We start from the raw sequence: 21,938 nt of genomic DNA, 5'->3' as shown, positions 1-21,938 counted from the left end.
CGCATTGTAATCCTTTAAGTTGGATAACTACGGTAGTCACGATGACCTGACCAAAGATGTAGTTCTGGTTGTTGAACGTTGTAGCTGCCGTTTGATTAGAAATATAACAATGATAACTTTAAGAAGTTAGAAAGTTTTATCAACTTCAAAATGGTATCATAAACCAATAATGTCCATTTGGAAAAAAAAAACTAAATGGAGATAACCAAGTTTGGACATCTAAGTATCGCTGACAGGGTAGTGATGCGGTCCGAAGTTGAGCGAACCGCTATATTTGATTTTCAACTGCGGACATTTATGATATGATATATTGATGGTATGGCCAATGATAACAGAGTTTGAAATCACTCCCGAGATGCTGAATGTATGTCATCGATGTATCCGTCTGTAACCGCGATATAGATAGCCATAGCCAAAACATATATTCCCTTGTACGGGGGATAGGCAAGTGTTGTATGGTGTGTATGGCATTCAAAGAAGGGAGGTGAAGTTGATAATTAAGTTTCGGATAATGCTTTCTCTGGAAATCTGTACGTGATATGTTTGTACTTACACAACTCAGCCTATGGTTCTCTTGAAAGCGTCGGCTCAAGTTGTTTTTCAATCAGATATCCCGTACAGACGTAAACTATGGAACTCCCTGAACATTCTTGGGGAAAACCCATAGTTGATGGTATTGACCAGCAAATCGTTGTTAATTACCGTTACAACGTTTGAACACTTATTCTATTCTGATGTCAAATATATATTTATTTACAATCTCATAGTATCCTTTTGTAGCTCTTAATTGTTATTTTTGAAATCCGTCAAATTTTGATGAAGGACTTTGGTTAACGTTACATTTCATTTAATTTAGCTTTAACTTTCCTCCTCTTTTATATCTTTACTGACGATTATAATATTGTGTTTGACATCTAAGGTTTAGTTTATAGACCCATATAAGACCGAAAACGTCTTTTAGTTTAGTATGAAATCAAAGCAAATCTTTGTAAAAGTAAAATGTAAACTAAGTATTAATAGTGTCAAATCACACAACATTCTATCGAAGCGTAAACTAGAAGTAGTTCGGTCTGACACTTGGGTTGTATTCCTACGTTTTTGCGATAACGCTTAGGCCAAAAAAATAATATGTCTGTTAAGGGTTATATTGGCAAAAGAATAGGGTCTGTAGGTTGGCATGTGATTTTTTTAGTGTCTTTCACTCTTGAATAATGGCCGGAACCGAAGCCTGAGATCGAAATCGCAAAAGGGTAAACATTAGGGTCGGTGGTACAAAACTAGGGTCGGTCGGGTAACCCTTAACAAACATTTTTTTTGTTTGGCCTTATTGAGGTCTTAGAGTCTGGTTAAACTAGCGATATTTTGTATAACTGCATAACCTAGTTGATAAAAAGAGGTTATATATCAGGCTTAACCTTAGGTATTACTGTTGAGCCGAAGATTGTTGTTTTTGTTTGCCTCCCTGTACATGATGTAGACACTAGTAAACATAGTGGAATGGTGATTTGGTGACAGAAATATATATATCGAACCCCGTAGACTTACTAAATTGTAATGTATTGTTTTGCACATTTTCCCAAAATTTACTAAAAAAAAACAAAAAAAAAAAAAACAAAAAACAACCACTCTACCTAATACCTTAAGTTAGCCTGATGCATACACACTATTTATAGCCTTAGTTATATAAAGGTATTCCTTTCACTAGTTTAAACAGGGTCTACAACTTTAAATAAAATTGCTCTTCCGTCGGGACATAATTAAATACAAACTTTTCTTTCATACCTACAGGTGTAATACTGGCTACCCATGCAATAAAGCCTCGTGACGTCACGGCGTCGACAAAATTTCTATTTCCTCGGTAAACTTTAACATTTTTCACAAATTTTACTGTTTTTACTTAAAAAAAATGCAAACAACGATATTTTTGTTGAAAAATTTTACGCAAATTTTCATGTATGAAAAATTGACTTTCAGTCGTGGATTTCTTTTTTCAAAAGGTGGGATATTATAGTTTTAAAATTGCAATAAAACGTCAACAAAACAAAATTGACCATAATGCACTGTAGATATTGCAAGTTAAAGTTTAAACTTTGTTTTTTACTAGTTACTCCGTAGAATCATGAGCAAACTATAAGCGCGAGACGAGTCCCCTGTGACCCAAAGAATTATAATCATTACGTGACAACACCAATTTTAAAACCATGATTTAACGATTTTGATAATTAAAGTGATATTTAATACAGCTTAATAATAATACCGTCATAAGTTTTGCTGCAAAGAAAAAATAGATATAAATACATGTATCTTATCACGTGTAAACTGATTTAGCTTATGACGTTTTGAACAACGGGACCAAGACACACTCATTCAACCAATCAGAAGCGGCGTTACAAACGACGACGCCATTTTTCCATTATGGGCTGATAAAGTAAATTTTTAAGCCAATGAAAATTCTCGTAACAAGCAAAATTGAATTATGTTACAAATATTGAAATAACAAAGAAAGTGAGAACAACGATAATATATCTTAAATACCTTGTAGTTGAATATTCAGTTAAACATATGTTATAGTAATTCACCGTACAACAACTGTTACTGGGTTAAAGGATAAGAGTATATATGTATATACATTTGTATATGTGTGTATGTTAATACCCCCCCTCCCGGCATTTCATTCATTAAAATTCTATGAATACAACTTTTTGATTATTTACAAAGTGGTATATATTCATTCCGCAAAGTTCTTAATATGTATGAAGCAACGTACATGGAGTTTATAAATCACGTGATGGCGAGTCTTTACACGTACTTTTTAAATTTATGCACGTGTATTTTACACAATATCGTACATTTGGTTATGCAACAAAACATTACATTTACAGTAGCATGTATGCACAAGATATATCAGCAACATGCTTATACATGTGCGAAATTCACCGATTTTCTAATGATATATAAGTCATTTTAAATATTCGCTGGTGTGGGGCATTGCACGTCCGGCATCTATTTTAACAATACACACATGCGTTACACGTCCGGCATCCATTTTAACAATATACACGTGCGTTACACGTCCGAGTCCTTAGTAGCATGTGTCTGTTGCGTAGTAATGTATGTTGTCGTAGTCTTTCTTCGATCACCGGAAGAATTACGAATGAAAATGTTGAAAAATGTGTCTCGGAATTGTTTGCTCATTGTACAATAGAGAACAAAATTGATCCCATTGTTGATCAAGGCCACGATGTCTAGAAGATCCCCAAGGGGAGTGTACACATTCATGAAAAAGCCGTTAATCAGCCCACTAAGAACATACAGCACTCCCTGTGGGGTTTCCGTCAGTATAAACAACAGCACCACCACCAACAGCATTGTCGTCGTCCGGTTACTTCGGTTGCTTTTCCTGTTCTTTTTGTGGTTTCCCCCGCCACTTGATGTAGCTCCACTTTCCCCGTCAGACACTGGGGTTTTGTTTAATAACTTCTTCCGACGTTTTTCAGCATCTCTCATTGTCTTTACAAGGAGAAAGCTGAAAACTGTGAGCAACACACATGGTAGAAGTTTTACAAGCAAAGCCTGAACAAAGAAATTGAATTTATTGACGAATATCTGAAAGTCGGTGTTTTTCTTCTGTCCGACCCAGTACACTGAATCATTGCCGACATGAGGCCCCTCCACTACTACTCGTTCGATCCCGTTGTAGATCTCATAGTTCACTGAATTAGGAATACACACTATGATAACTACCACCACGACGATTACGACAGCCAGTTTGGCTCGCTGAATATTACAATATCGTGTTCCTCTTCGTGGAAAACGGATGAAAATGAATCTGAAAATATAAACAAAAATATATGATTAGATCTTTGGAGCTGATAAAAATAAATATCGAGGATTACGACTCCAATAAAACACACGTAAAACACAGGAAAATTGATTTGTAGAAATGTTACTGGATTAATAAATTTGTAATAAAAAGATTTATTTCATTGTTGCATTTATTGTTGTTTTTTCAGGTAAACAGGCCTATGTTAGAACGGAAAATCGGCTGCTTCAAAGGATATTATGTTACATTAGTTTAGAGATGTATAAAGCTGTTGTGATCCAATGTTTCATAGGTTACTGTAACACGTACGGATTCCAGTGATAATATCATATTATCATTTGTAACACCTATCATTCGTGCTAAAATATTCTTCTTTAGTGTTTTATTTTTAATTGTAGTTTTTGTCATACATACAAGAGTAAAAGCAAATATGTTTATAGTTTTACTGTATCCAGTTTAATTGTTTGAGACTTGTTTGTATAGACTGTGATGGCCGTTGTCTGTTGGAATAAACGATGGAGAGGTTGTTGTAATGGTATTCAGTGGTCAAATTAATTGTTGGTGCTCATCAGAACTAGTTGCTCTAACTGTTTCAGAAAGTTGGGTTCCAGATCACACGTTTAAAAAAAGTTAATCCAGAAAAATCAACACAATAACAACCATCCAATGATGAATCGTCTTGTAAGAATAGTTAAATGTTATAGTAAGAATGGACATATATAAACATATAGAAAACCAAAGACATGGTCAAATACCAAATAGAATGAACCATATGTAGAAGTGTCAAGTAATACACAAATCCGCTTTAGTAAGTCGGTAGGAGAGAAAAAGAGTACCATCTCTGGGAAAGTTGTTGAACTAGTCAAGATACAAAAACAGTAATGCATTTTGATAAATTAACAAACAAACAAAAAAGAACGAAAAAAAAAAAAACACAACCCAAAAATCATCCCACTTCAAAATAAAATTATAAGTTAGAGAGTTTTGGATTTTCAGCACAATGTTAACATCAACATAAAACTGATGAGAGATCATGTGGAAAAATGGTGAAAAAAATTGATTTGAAGAAATTGACAAGAGTCCACGTGAGATGACGTGGGGGAAAATTATCGTGGACATTTGAATAGGACAGAGGATTTGCCACAATGGAGAATTAGAAATGCTGTAAATTCACAAAAATAATAAGAAAGACAAAGAATCTATTTAAAAAAACATTCTGTATTTTGGCGAATTGTAAATTGGGTGAAAAAATGACCCATTAAAAAGCGATGTGGAGAAAGTTTTTTTTTTTATTTCGAAAGATAATAAGTGAAAAAAATTATACCATGCAAATGATATCGGAAAAAATAGCAAGATATCGGAAGAAAGTGACAAAGATGCAACATTGTAATCCGTTATGGATTACTGAGAAGTAGTTTTAGGCTATTCTCTCATATTGTTTATCGTAAGTGGAATTCAATTTTGTTTTTGCGTACCTGCTCTTGGTGTTGGAACAAATTGTTAAATTGTCAGTGATTTTTTGTCCGAAAATGGCGTGGTTCACAATAACCAATATCACGTCACGCTGACAAACAAACGACGTCACAATCAATACATATTCGCAAGAGTTGATCGGTGATTTTTCAATAAAAGTAGTAGCGAAGCTAAATCACACATTTCCCTATTTGTACCGACAATCATAGAAGGTCATCTCAACTCAAATGTTTGTCACATGTGTCTCTAGTCGACTGAGGAATACACAAATTATACTGTAAGGGGGGCATTTCCGCGAGTTCTTAATTTTGCGACTTGTATGCATGGAACTTTCGTGGTGTTGTTATTTTCGTGATAAATACACTTTTATAGTTTTAACAACAAAGTTTACATAGGAACAAAATATAACGTGCGGGGGAAATATTCGTGATCAGGCGACCTTCGCGTGAATAGCGTAAATTCCCCTGGCAAAACATGTTCATGTTTACAGTATCAGGAAGGGAGATTTAAGTGAGATTTAAGAAACATCCCATTTCCATATTAGTCTGTACGATTATGTTCGCCATTTTGCACGCATTATAGCGGGCAAGTGACTGTCGCATTGGTCCTGGAAATCATTGGATTGAAGGTGAAGCAAGAGAAATAGACCTTTGAAAAAGTATAACCTTATTAAAACTGGTAAATAAATAGATAAAGTAAAATGTATTAGTAAGGAAAGAAACCTGATGTGCTCAAATGGATACGTACCTAAATACAGCCAGAGTGACTGTCAGCCATATGGAAATCGAGTGGACGATCACACTGAATATAGCATACCACATCTGAAAGTGCGCGCATTCAAGCGTGTCCCGTTTTGCACTAACTCCTGTTCCGTATATAATATACATCCAGAGCGCCCAGGGGAAATAAGCAGCCATGGTCGCTCCATCTGATATAGCTAACCCAGTGAGAATGACATTTGTAGAAGTTTGCATATTTTTTCTAGTCAACACAACTATATTTAGTATATTCGCAATCACACCGAAAACACAAACAATTGCGGCTGAGTAGCCGTGTATAGGTTTGTACCATTCCTCAAATTGTCGAAGTCCTGAAATTTCTTCCACAGTTGCCACGTAATTGCCCATTGTAGACGTTTCGAATACATCCAGAAGAGATGTGTAATTACTGGTAACATTGGGTATATGGTATCCAGAGAAATCCTCATTCATAATGACGATGACTAGACGACCTGTGTTTCCTTGGTCAGGGCGTGCTTTGTGACGCTCTGATTACAATATCGAGCACAGTATATCGCCGTTACCTTGTCCAATGTCCACTTGTTTAACAGGTTAGCGATGGTAAATCGTTCAGGTCATTTACGTCTTACTGAAAGGAGAAAATACAATAACGTCATTAACCAACTATATCACTTGTTGGAATATTGGCTGTTATATTATCTGACCATATTGTCCGCAAACAAGCGCGATAATGTACAGGTAGGTCATTAATGGTAAGCAACATTATCACGGACATTAAAATCATGTATCATTAAAGGTCAGCTATCTTTCCGAAACAAACCGTAAGACTTTATTAAAAAAATAATAACATAAAAAAATTACGTTGATTGCAGACCATGACAATGCCGAATAGTTTCGCAGTTTTGGCTTCTGGAGCAGAGACAGTCAACTAACTAGCGGTAATTTTGATGACGGCGGGAGACAAATAATGACCCGTGTTGTATTAGCGGTAAGCTTATACCTTTGCGACTCTACACAATTATCAATTTCGTTTTACATTACAATTTTAAAAATTAAAAGCCTTTTCGGAAAGGTAGTGGGCGTTTAATACTTAAGGGCAAATGCACTAAATAGCGATTTGATATATACATCCACAGGTGTATCTTTATTTGAACAATGCCTAAATTGAACTCTGAAAATATTACTCATCAAAAGGATCATTGATAATCAAACATATATATCAAATTAACACAACCACATCTGATCAATGTACCGATTGTAATTAAAATACATGGATCCTTCACAATCCGTATTTGCTATTTCGCGATCGTTAATTGGCTTTATAATGAAAAGAAAATAATTTGACAATCTTAGTTCCCTTCATATCAAACATTGTTAATGATATTATTACTGAGAAATCGACAAGAAAAATAAATACGGAACATCACAATGATGAGTATCAACAATGACCATTATTCTGTACTTATATAGCTAGCACGCGATTACTATATAGATATATAGGTTATAAGATGCACTAAGCTCTTTATTAGTTTTACGGCATTGTTAGAATATCGACGAATATGTCTGTTTGTATACATGCTATACATCGGAAAAGAAGAAGCGCGAACACAACTAAGTGTTATCCATTGTTCCGGGCAGTAAAATTTTCATTATCATTACGCGGCTATTCATGAGGGTTATATAGATCCCCAAACTAATGAATTCATTTTTTTTCTTATTGATACCATCCTTAATCATGCTCGTATATAAATTTGCTGGATATATTTCAAGAGAAAAGATGTGTTACCCATTTGGATACCAGTGATATCAGAGCTAAAAGTGCGGAATATGACATACAACTATAATCACTGTCCCTAGCCACCTGACGTATTTATACTTGTACATAATAACAGTATCATCTATAAACTCTTCCACACATATGGCCTTACTCCATCTTCACGAACACACATATAATGTTAACATATTCATTGTCCATATTGATAATAAGGGGTCACAAATGACCACAACGTATCAAATGGATGGTGTGTTCTCCATTTGCCCTCTTTTTAGAGAACAAAGAAAAGTGTTGGTATAGGAGAACAATGGAAAACCAATTATAGCCAGTTCCATATTAATTTTTACCTGTGCTTACCTGTGTTCGTTTACCTGAGCTACCTACAGTGTGTCGTGGAAATAGAGAGATATCAAGATATACAGTACAGTACTATATATATTTTATTCATTTTGACAAACAAATATGCATGATATTTGATATGTTACATCTTTATAAATTTCACCATTGATATAAGAAATGGATAATGATAGCTGTTTTAAATTAAGTAATTATTAGTGATAAAATGTACATAAACATATTGATATGTATATACATTCGTTACTTGAATACCTTTTTGGGCTTAACGAAAGTCTGCACGTGCAGAAATATATTGCTATTTATTCCAAATACCAGGATATCATCACCAGAGAGATCAAGAGGTACTCGTCAATGGGTGATATACATGTAGATAATCAAAGCTGCACTAGTATTGAAATAAGATTAAGCAGTTAAAAAATAATAAATATATCCTCCACAATGGCTGTGCATGAGGTTTATACCAATATAATTCTGAGCTGAACGCAGCTATTAATTTTCTTTATATCGCAGAAAATAACTTTTGAGCGAATTTTGCTGGATAGAGCCAATTGATAAATGAAATTGATCACATTGTCATTAGGAACATCCCAATAATATGTAAATCGATCGTTGTGCATTAGAAGTTATAAATTTCATGTTTTTTTTTCTACTTTTCACTTTTTAGACAAATTCAAATCTGACACATGAGTGTGTTTACCTGTGATCACGTATTGACATTTTAGATATCAATATACTATCGCAATCCAAGGTATGTAATCAATAGTGCTTGTTATTGCTTTACAGACATATAGTCTGATATTCGCACATCATTGGTCTTTGACATGTGACATTATATGAAATATATAACAAAAAGCATTTGTCGTATTGGCCAGATTCGGATAACGGAAATATCATTGATTGGTTTGCCTATATTGTTTGAATATATAATGGTCCTAGCTCCATTGCCATGAACATTTACGTTTTTTACACATTCTGTTTGAATATTTGATGGTCCTAGCTAAATAGTCTCGAACATTTACGTTTTTTGTCCATGCTGTTTGAACATTTGATGGTCCTAGCTCCATTGCCTTGAACATTTACGTTTTTTGCCCATGCTGTTTGAATATTTGATGTTCCTAGCTAAATAGCCTTGAACGTTTAAGTTTTTTGTCCATGCTTTTTGAACATTTGATGGTCCTAGCTCCAAAGCCTTGAACATTTACGTTTTTTTTGCCCATGCTGTTTGAATATCTGATGGCCCTAGCTCCATAGCCATGAACATTTACGGTTTTTGCCCATTCTGTTTGAATATTTGATGGTCCTAGCTCCATAGCCATGAACATTTACGTTTTTTGCCCATGCTGTTTTAATATTTGATGGTCCTAGCTAAATAGCCTTGAGCGTTTACGTTTTTTTGTCCATGCTGTTTGAACATTTGATGGTCCTAGCTCCAAAGCCTTGAACATTTACGGGGTTTTTTGCCCATGCTGTTTGAATATTTGGTGGTCCCAGCTCCATAGCCTTGAACACTTACGTTTTTTGCCCATGCTGTTTAAATATTTGATGGTCCTAGCTCCAAAGCCTTGAACATTTAAGTTTTTTACCCATGCTGTTTGAATATTTGATAGTCCTAGCTCCATAGCCTTGAAAATTTACGTTTTTTGCCCATGTTGTTTGAATATTCGATTGTGCTATCACCATAGCAATGAACATGAACGTTTATAATCAGACTTCCTTACGTCTGGTATCAACTATACATAATGTCATATTTCATGATAATAAAAGAAGGTTTTTGGTATATAATTATTACTTCCCCATAACCACAAGAACACACACAATATCTCGCATGTATCATTCATTTTACCTGCACAAAAACTTATATCATTAACATTAAACATTTTGGAATTTAGATTGATTGATGGAGTTTTGACTGAGATTCAAAGGTCGAAGGAACACATTACAAGTGACAATGGGACCTTACTATAAAAACTCAAATAATTCTACTTAAAACCTACATATACCTACCTATATTCTGTCACTGCTGTTGATTTTTGATAAAAATGGGTCATACTTAAATACAGATTTAAATTTTTTTAACAAAACAACCCGATTTAAAGTGGATTCATGATAGTTATCCATTTCCCTTTGTGTTTCAGGATCAGTTAAACCTGCGGAATACTTTATGCAACAGCGAGTGTTTCAGTTTTCACTTTATTCAGTATTTAAGGTCTCCGGCCCACAGTACATGTGCAAAATTTTAACATGATAGTATAGTAGTGCAACTGGGAGTGACTAGCTATCTAAATCCATGGAAGATATAAACGTGCCATCTCAGGTTGACATTTGACATTTTGTTTGGTATTAAAACCATATCTTATGATAAAAGGCTTGTGTACAAACAATTATATGTGATAAACAGATTGTTAAATTCCAGTTTTCCCGCAGTATCAAGACTCCGTAACTAAAGAAGCAGAGATATTTGTACAACTGCTTTTTTGTCTTACGTGAAACAGGCATTTCACATCGCTTAAGCTAGGTAATTTTATAACCAGCATCTACAACACAAGTTGCAGTCAGTCCATCCTGCATATGACTATGGCGTGCCTTGAGACAATATGTTCGTTTCAACATGCTTTAATGTTATATGTGCCATAAGTTGGCGAACATTTTGACATGTTATTTTTTATTCAGAATTTTATTGAAAACCATAACGTTTGCTGAATTGAGTTGAGGGAATCATTCAAATGGACAGGAAAAACAAATAGAATACCTTATATACATTTGTTACAACATATAATTGTTTGCGCTGTAAATGTTCTTGCTTTATGTGTTTATATGAAACATATTTGCAGAAATCACTTTTTAATTTTTAATACTGTAACACTGTGAAAACGTGAAATGAAATTGTAAACCACAACTTGGCTTCATGGTCTAACCATATGTACTCAATTCACTGTATTATAGATATAAATATAACGATTTTTGGTAGTACTGCCAAAACTCATTTTGAGCTAATTTGTGTGTGTAAAATTAAAGCATATGCATTGTAAGTTTTGTAATTTTCAGAATGTTTTTGGTGATGAATACTATGAATAAAACTCTGGATTCGTCTGTATGGAAAGTACGATACATATAAGTTTAATAATTAATTAGTAATCATTTTCTACTTTAACTGACAATTACTAATGTAATTGAATACTGAGCGGTTTGTAACTTGAACCAGTGTTTTATTGCTGGATTCAATAAGACAGTATCCCATAGACAATGTGTATACGGTCTTTCACAGTCGAATTTATTGTTGGTCGACAATTGAAATATATTTTGAGCTGTACTTTGTCTAGTTGATCTGTTGTTTGATTGGTTGAAGTGGCTAAATCTACAAGCCATGACAAACATCACTGTTATCGGCAGTTCATTGCTCACATCCAGATAATGTTCCCTCTTGCGGGTGAGAGTCATCGTTTGTCATTTCCTAACAATTCCGTTGGCCTTAAGGAGCCTTATGTAAAAATGAGATCTCACATAAACAAATGGAAACGGGTTTTAATGTACATTAAGGAGTAGAAATCAATTCTCTTGTGAGAACATCAAGTTCCGTTAGACACATTATATATGTAAATTAGATACTGCCTAACCTATTGTTAAGCCGTCGGGTATGTATCCAAAATCTACATCGTTTGGAAAGAACATTTACACTTCCCAAAGTATGTTCCCAGAGGTCGTTACACAATCCTAGCTGTTAGTCGATCTTAGTTGGTCTATTGATAAATCGGTCGGAATTAATCTGGATGGATTGTGATTACAGACATTTTACAACTTAATTGTATGAAAGTTGCCAGAAACTTGGTGTTTTTTCCGAATTATTAGAATGTTTTCATCTTCAAAGTTTCGATATATATTATTTAGATGACACAATCGAATAACGAGGTCATGTAACGATTTCGGCATTTTGTGAACAACATAAGATGATATGAAATGTTCGGTATGTATGAGTTCCTTGAAATCGGCCCTTTACAGTTTCTATGGTGGCTTAAGATGATTAATATGTCACACTTACTAGCTGATGAAGCGATACAAAATGATGGACTTTACATTCAAAATATAGCACAAAACCAACAAGCGGGAATTAAACGCTATTGATTAAAAGTGATACCAGTAGGTTTGTGCACTTTTAAATATATTACTTGAAGGATAAATTCCAACACCTTGCTCAAGAGTTTCTCATTCCTCAACCACAATTATTAAAAAGAAGGGCCATGCCATGAACAACCCGCACTATCTCTATGTCCATAAAAATGCAACCTGCAAAATTGAATCAAATACAGTACTGGAGCGGGAAATCATTTTGTGTTTCTGATAAAATATCAAATAAGTAAACACATTTGGTGACCGACCGATGTGACTCAATAGAATGTTAAATATGAGGTCAAATTAAGTTTTTTAAATGTTTAATTGGACTTTCTATGACAAAGACAGTCATGTGTTGTGATTCTGGACTTTTTACAGTGTAAGTTTGATTACATTTGATCCTACTTTTAAACATCCTTCCAATAGCGTTGGTCATGTCAAAACGGCTGCATCTATATACACGTGATTTTTAAGTGCGATTTCTAGGAGACCACAGTTTAGACGTTTAGCACAATTTTGCTGAAAAAGACCAGATAGGCCGCTGACCAATTCAGACTCGGGAGTTATGTCTCGCGATACAACATAATGTTTGAAGATATGATACATACCAATCATTTTCTTCACGCATTACATGTTTCACGAAGTTCTGTAACATTACACATGCTCTCGGTTGAATGTTTCCCATTCTATTGATAGTGAAGCGATCAGCAGGTTTTTATATTGGAGGAATGCAATACCTCCGCGTAATATGCAAAAAATGCTGAAGGTACGGATGTCTCGGAACAAAATCAAATACATGTGTACCCATATTGCTCAGACATTTGACATTTCGCTGGCGTCTTTCAGTTAGTTTGGCGGAACTGAACAAATTTCGGCGCAAATATCATGTCATTTTATGTAGTTAATTAGCATGAATGGTGTTGCTAATTTTTCCTGTTCCAGTCGTTCACATATCCGGGGCCATCTTTTGCGGCTGGAATTCGTGCAATATGTCGGAACTCCAAAATAGCTTTGGGCAATCCAGCCCACACAAGGATTTGGAATGCCACCATTACCGCATTCATTCGTGCGACAATTATGCTATTTTGTCACACATGTTTAAAAAAACTGACGATTTTTTTGTTTATGCCTAAAGGCCAAGAATGAAATTTCTTAAAGAAATGATATGTTGTACTCTTACCGAGAAGGCAGCACAGAAAAAATTCCCATTTGTGATGATAGTGGGGTAACAGAATATCTATATTTACTGTGATAGCTATATACCTCTGAATTTCCGGCTCTTTCGGTAAAAGACATAGTATACACAGCAGTAACTTTGCTCTAGATCTATATGTTACGCTTTCTTGGTCTACCTATTTGAAAACATCTCGAAAAGGAGGAAGATGTCAAGTGATAAATTGTCTATGAAAAATATAAGGCTTGATGAAATCTCAGTTCTCAAAATGTTTCATACAAATATGTCCTGTTCTGACAATATGACATCTTTCCTATCTAAAACATGTTGAGAATATCTGTTCTTCTGTATCCAAATCTACTATACCTACCTGTAGCAACTGGGGCAGTGGACCAGGTTGTATGATCGTAAATATAAACTAAACATATACAATTAAACAGATAACATTTTATATTTTCTAATTCTCGACGTCTGCAATAACGCGTTACTTTTGATTATGGTCACGTTTGTGATTTTGACGGAAACGTTCGGAATCATAACAAGATAAATACCAAAACCATGATAGTGCACGTGCTTCTATTTACCACTAAAGTGTTGAGACAGGATAATGTCCTTTGGTACAACAAAGAGATAGCATAAGCTGAATTACTTTGCCTTCGAACATTGATACACTTAGCATTTTAACTGAATGATCTATCAAGTCCTCAAAATCCATGTCCCCGAAACAAAGTATAATTAACTTCCTGAAAATGCTGAAAAAGTTTTTTACTGGATTATACCACCATATATACTTGATTTTGAAAATTTTCAAACCTTACTGACGGTAATGACCTATGGAAGACTATACAGTGGCATTAGATATGCAGATAAGATTTGACTTTAGACTACTGTAGATAGATAAAAAGTTAAAAAGATACCAGAAATTTGAGATAAAAAACCTCCATACAATGTTTTTTTGTGATCGGTCCTTTTTACAGGTATTTGTAACGTATCAGTAATACTCCGATTAAACATTAAAACTAAAAAAAAAGTGCTTTGAAGTTTTTTTTTTACATATATGCATTTATCTGAAATTTCCACTGATATGACATATAGTTAAAAAGAGCTTATTTCTAAAAATGATCAAAGGTAAATATTTCAATCGTGTTTTCAACAATACTTTTACTGGTTGAAGCATATATGTAAATAGATAATAATGTATATACGTATATGTTCCTATTAAAATGAAAACATAATGAAGCCAACAGATTCACATTGAGCTCTACTTCAGTGACTGATAGAAAATATACAACATTATCTTATTATAAGTTCCTAATACATTGTTTCATACTGGTTTTGTATGGAAATAGTTTATTTAGATTTAGCATGGTGCCAATTTATTTTGCATATGAATTAATTTGTTAAAATGTTTTGGGTTTTTTTTTCAAAGTGTGAAAATGACGATATTTTGCAACGTCGGATATGTTGCTAGAACATAATTTATGTGAGCATGACTATTTCTTAGAAGGAAAAAAGTCATAAACCTGGGAATTAGGAGCTTTAATATTGACAGATTGTGATAATCAGAAACGATTTCACGACACTACTTTAAACAAATATTTAAATCAGACTAAAACATGTAACCTTGTCACGAAGAATTTAAGCTCAAATTAAAGTTAGTATTTAGATTGATCGCCCCTTGGGGCCAGGCTATCCCGCAGATCCCTGACAACTTTAATTGCTGTTTAAATTAATTCTCTATTTCTACAAAGCCTAATGGCGTGCCTAGCGAACAATATGGGTGTTCACATGGATATTTAAACTACAAACTAAAATTCCTCCCTACGGATGCTAACGATTCGTGTTGAATAATGCATGTTCAATACGGAGGTCTATACATTTTTATGGGGGTTTACTGCAGTTTAACTCCTTTCCCAAATAAAGAGCCATGTTCAAACACAATTTGGGAAATTAATTGTTCTTTACGATGAATACATTGAGTTTCTAACACTGGGTCTTAACGTAACTTTACTATTATGCATATAACCCAATGATTAAAATTGAATGGATGTATTGTTGTGCGATAATATCTATTAATGATTTTACACAGACCAACCCATTGGAGACAGGTATATTAACGCTTGTTGATAGTATATATACAGTATAGATAAACGTAGTACTGCTAAACAGAAATTGGATTACATCATAGTGATACGCTGTTTCGTTTTTATGCTTCAAGGACACATGCTTACGTTTGCTGTCTGGGATATTGGATAGTTCCGCAGATTTTATTAACGTTCCATGCTCCCAAGTATCACAATGATGCTATTGTAATGATGTCATCATTTACTTATCTTTGTCAGTATTTAAAGTGAATACCCTGATCCGAAAAGGTATTTAACGTAAATACGAATAATGCAGAAAAAAAAATCTAAGTGAGAGTGGAAAATAAGTTTGATATAAAAATGTATTAGTTTAATGTAATGTTATATTGCTTATCACTTCGTAAAACATCAAGATATTAGTTAACTCCTAACGCACAGGTCGCATTAAATTTCCTATAGGTACATGTAGATGTCATAATTACCACCCAGAAATTCAATATGAAATTGCTTTGGAGACATGATTTTCCGATTATTGACTACCTTGAAGGAGCACTTGTTGTTTTGTGATTTTTTTCTCTCTTACATGCCATGATATTGCTATTAAACAATATAATAACTCAAATGTATAAAATTAATTCCGGATCCCTCAACCGTCTTTGTAAACAGTTTACTTAAGGCAGAGTTTTCGATTAATAAACACCCCCCCCCCCCCGGTCAAACCACTCTTGATTTTGCATAATGAGGTTTCTGGTATCACAAAAGTATGCACTTTAAGGTTTTCAGGTTATAATTGACTTTTTGGTAATTGTACTGAAAATCCAGGAAAATAGAGTATGTCTTTCCTTAATAATTCATCAGATATATACATGATCAACAACATCTGTCGAGAGAAACTTGGCGGGTTTGTCCAGGAGTGTGACTGTATGTGGTGTGACATGATAGATTGGTACGTGCTATGTACCGGAACCACGAGTACAAACGTTCACGGACCATCAATCTGATTTGTCTGGCTGTTTGGATGAAGTGAACAGAAAGATTAATGAAAAAAAGTGCCAACTCATATAATCTTGGTAATGTTTGATATCATGGGAATACCAACTTATGATATTGGCAATGATTGGTATCATTGGGGCACCAACTCATATAATCTTGGTAATTTTTCGTATCATAGGGTTACGAACTCATATAATCTTGGTAATGTTTGATACCATGGGAGTACCAACTTATGATATTGGCAATGATTGGTATCATTCGGGCACCAACTCATATAATCTTGGTAATTTTTCGTATCATAGGGGTACGAACTCATATAATCTTGGTACTATTTGGCATCATGAGTGCACGAACTAAGATAATCTTGGTAATGATTGATACAATAGGGTACCAACACATATAATCTTGGTAATGTTTGATATCATGGTGAACGAACTAAGATGATCTGGGTAATAATTGGCATCATGGGGGTACGAACTCATATATTCTTGGTAATGATTGGTATCATAGGGGTACCAACTCATATAATCTTGGTACTATTTGGCATCATGGGTGCACGAAGCCATATAATCTTGGTAATTTTTCGTATCATTCGGGTACCAACTTTATATAATCCTGGTAATGTGTTTAGGATAATATGTCTTGTGTTGTATTTTAGAGACTGTAGTAAAATGTATGTATGCGTTTTATCTTTATGTGATAGCGGAATCATTTTATCTCCTGCAATATGCCACCTTTAGTGAGCACACTTTTATAAGTTTAACAAAATTCAACCAGAAATGATCTTATAACACAACATTCCTAAAGCCATACCATCCTTGAAATGATTCACGACATAAATGTATATAGATACTACCTGCATTAGAGGGCGACAGTGCCTAGTGTCACCCCGAGGATATTATTGTTATTAGATTTATTTTATTATATCAAAAGTCTAGAAACGAAACTAATTTTTAAATATTTGCATTCTATTTAAACATTTTATAAAGTTTAGCAAAAGTTAAAAACTCGCCGTCGGCAGTAAAATAACAAATCAGCTTCCATAACGCTTATAACTAATGCAATATAAATAGCAAAACTCACAATAAACATTCAGTAAGTATGCCCATGTTGTCTTGTTTCAAACACTTGTTAAAATCCTAATGGTTTTGTAAATATCATTGATTCTGGTTTCGTCCCTTAATCTGTTTACATCTTTAGCAGCGTCGCTTCAAAAACAAAGATGGCGTCGAAAAAAGAAATGAGTGCGCATCAGTTCTGGGCTGTTAACAATATTTTACACTGTCAAAAATACACTATCATCCGTTACTAGGGGCTTACATGGAACGTGTCCTATTGTTCTTATGCTAACTGTCGTACGACAGTGTGAAATGTCAAATATCTCTCGACCAATCAGAATGCATGATTTTCACTTGAGGTACATGTCTAATAAATAACCTTAATTTACGACAATCAACGTTAACAAAATTCGGGATGAATTTTCTTCCTTCTGATAAAATTGCTATTATGGCAAAATGATATTGATAAAAAAAACCCGGTAATGCTTCACATATTTATCACAATGATTAAGAATATATATATATTTCGTATATTTCCTTCATACTTTCAGGTGTAATACTGGCTGGTCCAGGGCAATACACTCATGTTGCCTGAGACTGCACTGCATGGCTACCCATGCAATAAAGCCTCGTGACGTCACGGCGTCAACAAAATCTCTATTCCCTCGGTAAAATTTAAACATTTTTTTTTCCACAAATATGACTGGTTTTACTATAAAAGATGCAAACAATGAAATCTGTGTTGAAAATATCTCATATTTTTTCATGTATGGAAAATTGACTTCCAGTCGTGGATTTCTTCTAATTTGTTTCAAAATGGCGGGATATTATAGTTTAAAATTGCAATAAAACGTCTAGGTATGAAAGAAAAACACTCTTTCATAAGTGGATATGAAGGATAGGGATATTCTACCCTCGGGATCACAAAATGTTGTAAAATTCTCGGTAGGCCTCGGGTTTTACTACATTTTGTGACCCCTGGGTAAAATATCCCTATCCTTCATATCCACATATAAAAGACAATTATAATACAAAACAGTGACAAAACATTGACAAAACAAAAACAATATTGCAAGTAAACTAGACACAACTTGTAGGAAAAACACAAATAACAAGTTGACGATGTTCTTCTTTCTTTATAGGCCGCTGAAAACTTTCAATGGCATGCAACCAGAAGATCCAAGAGATAAGAAAAAGGCTAGAAAGTCAGTTACTGACCTTATCCTTAAACTTTAACCTTTGACCTTTTCCTTATTTGAAAGATTCTCTGTCCTGGTGTATCCAAGCACGTGATCGATGTAGAAATGGCAGCTGATCAGCTAGGATTCTTGATTTCAGGCATGCGCTAAGAAAATAAAAGATAATTTGTAATATTTTTCTTGGTGCATACCTAAAATCAAGGATTAAATTCTCTAAACCGCTTTCGGTGATTTCCGGTTATTCTCATTTATTTCCGGTGATTTCCGTTAAGTCTAGCAAAACAAAGCCTCATATCTATGTGAAATAAATCTGTAAAGCAATGAACACAACAAAACAACACAGTTACAATATCGTCGTTACGATCATCGTCCATATCATCGTCTCATCTAAAATATTCTAGAAGATGTGGAATGCAGTCTCTGGTTTCATCGTTTCTCAAATAGATTTGTCTTGTTCTCTGTGATTTAACATCTTTAAAAACTGATATCGTGTATTGATTTTGTGATAATTACATCACTTTGTAATTATTCTATTATTGGCCCTGTGCACCTCTTGTAAAATATTGCTATCGTTAAAGGGCCAGTTTTTCATTGGATCGATTTTTATCTCTTACTGCTTTTCTAACACGGAAGGAGGTTGTTTAAAATGGCAGCTTATTAAATTATTAAATAGAGAAAAAAATGAAAAGTTAATATTTGTGAATATTCTTGCTGTCAAGGATTTAATGTCATTTTCATTTTTACACCACAACAAAAAGAGACTCACATATGACATCAAATATCGTAGAGGAACTTAGAAAAATGCAATCTATTTGCAAAGACGTCAGCTGCTGCTACAAGTGAAGTATTCTATCTATAATCTAGGAACCACTGAGTAACGAGAAATCTGAACACTATAGATAATTACATATAAATAAATACGTCTTTAAGATTGGAAGTAGTATGAATATCTATAACTGAAGGGAAAAAGTTAAATATTACATTTCAGGTCCTTTGACCACCATTTAATTAAAGTGTAAAGATCCACCCAATGACGGCAATATGAGGTCAAATTGCTATTCACATACAGGCACCCAAACACAAAGCTGAAACAGGACGTGCATCGTGTGACATTTCTCCTAGAAACTGAGGAAGACGTCAGTAATTCAATTAAAAGTAAAGAAAGAAACCACGACTTAACATGTTCAAACTGATGTTCTCAATCTAGAGGCGGGGTATATATACATGTACAGTGGTATCATAATTGTTATCATTCCATTAACGGTAACAATAAAGATCTAGGTCAATATTTGGGACACTTGGCGCGCCAACAATGTATTAGAAATCTCGATAATGGACATCGAACTCTTTCTTCAAGGTCTGTCGATGGTGTTTAGATTATTGAAACAGCAACCACCTGACTTGGCAGGCTGTAGAATGGGTATAGGCAAACTGATGATACTATGGGGACAATGATTGGTGTCACATAAACTGATCAAAATTCTATTTCTATCAAACACGTTTTGAGATTTTTTTACAGAGATAGCATAAAAACATTTATGTGGCACGCAAGAGACGGACAACAATTTACAAAAAATGTTGATTTTTATCCTTACAACAAGTATGGTTTAACTCAGAACGTATCGGACTATTTCTTTGTTTAAGTTTCCGAAGATAAGATCCAATCCTGTTTTAATAGCAACACATAAAAGTACTGATGCATATGTGGCGCTATTTCACATGACATATATTATGACTGATTTCAGTTCTAGTTGATGCTGCCGGAAGCATGTCGAAGAATGAACTGTGACTATAACGTCATTCCGGCGTCCTATTATTTCACCTATGGATTATCCGTGAGGTTGATAAAGTGTCCATAAGCTTAACCAAAGAAAGAGTTGATATTGTCGTGATCTCCACAGGGAACGACATGTGTTCATAGCACAGCACAGCAAAAACACATTAAAGTCATCCATTTTTTTCAATGAAATGTAATTCAAGAAAATCACCCAACACTTCTTAAATAAAAATTATGTTAGAATATTCCATTTATGTAAAGTATTTACATGTATATATGTATGGAGAAAGAAGACAGGCAGACAGGTATCTAAAAAATAACTCATTCCGCCATCGACCTCCGCAATTATCACGATAAAGAAATTCGCCTGTCATAACAATTCAAAATGGATATGTATATTTGCTTCTGTCCCTGACCATAAATTGTCTGTCGGATCTATTCAGGTTTTTCATTTTGAGAAAACTTTCAAAACATATCAAAATCATCCCTCGAGTCATGCAATGTTCCAGTTTAAGTTTTAGCGATGCGTCCGATTGCAGATAATAAATATTGATTAAAAACTGAAATTGCGTTCCAGAAAATAGACTACATTGCAGTGTCGTCATCAATTTGACACGCAAGTAAAGTCTTGTCTGAAACACATTATCTACCCATGCTTACAGGTGACAGGTTAGGCTAGTGAAAGTATATCGTCATGGAGCCATACTGACTTACACGCACATTTATATTGCAACACGAGTCAAAGATTGTCTTTGTAAGATTGTGTGATAAACTTTACAGAATTAGGAGTAAATAAGAGATTTTGATTTTATTACATATATTGCAATATTTCTATTTTTTTACCATGTATAAACAGCGATTCATAACCTTTTTCACTAAAGTTGGACTCAATGAAACTACTTGAAATTCCTGTTTATATGCTCATGAGCTTCAGTAGGTTAGGCACCAACCATTTAACTCCAGGAAGGGGGGTGGGAGATCCTGAAATCTTTAGGTCACCTGACCATAGGTCAATTTGACCTATTGCGATAGTCTTTTGTCCGTCGTCGTGCGTCTTGCGTCGTGCGACGTCCGTTAACATTCCTTGTGAACGCGATAACTTGTGTAAATATAAACCGAGCTTAATGACACTTTGTATGTAGACTAACATTGGAAAGATCTCGGACGAGTTCGAAAATCAACTCGATTCAACAATAATTTACTGATTTATTGACCTTTGTACTAATAATTATTAGTGGGCCTTGTGAACACGATAACTTGAGTAAATATAAACCGATCTCAATAAAACTTTGTATGTAGACTAACATCGAAAAATTCTCGGACGACTATGGAAATCAGCGTGAACGATAGCAATTTACTGAGTTATTGCCCTTTGCTTT

The 21,938-nt window shown here is 34.4% G+C and overlaps 1 protein-coding gene across 8 annotated transcripts in view; it reads right to left on the bottom strand.

The window, feature by feature from the left end:
• Positions 1 to 2,672: 2,672 nt before the first annotated feature.
• The window catches only part of LOC138317546 (G-protein coupled receptor dmsr-1-like), a 195,181-nt gene continuing 175,915 nt past the window's right edge, over positions 2,673 to 21,938 (bottom strand). For 4 of the 8 annotated variants that reach the window (XM_069259317.1, XM_069259326.1, XM_069259341.1 and 1 more), the window contains 3 exons: positions 18,802 to 18,928; positions 6,044 to 6,664; positions 2,673 to 3,829 (listed from right to left, as the gene is read on the bottom strand). In XM_069259317.1, the coding sequence (XP_069115418.1) occupies positions 3,067 to 3,829; positions 6,044 to 6,507 (1,227 nt within the window). In that variant the 5' untranslated portion in view covers positions 6,508 to 6,664; positions 18,802 to 18,928 and the 3' untranslated portion in view covers positions 2,673 to 3,066. The remainder of the gene's footprint in view (positions 3,830 to 6,043; positions 6,665 to 18,801; positions 18,929 to 21,938) is intronic. The other 4 variants (XM_069259308.1, XM_069259300.1, XM_069259358.1 and 1 more) reach the window with 1 other exon arrangement.

Source organism: Argopecten irradians, chromosome 1, assembly GCF_041381155.1.
Source record: "Argopecten irradians isolate NY chromosome 1, Ai_NY, whole genome shotgun sequence".
Classification (NCBI taxonomy): Eukaryota; Metazoa; Mollusca; class Bivalvia; order Pectinida; family Pectinidae; genus Argopecten; species Argopecten irradians.
The sequence above is the reverse complement of the archived record's forward strand: the minus strand, read 5'-3'. Positions and strand labels throughout refer to the sequence as shown.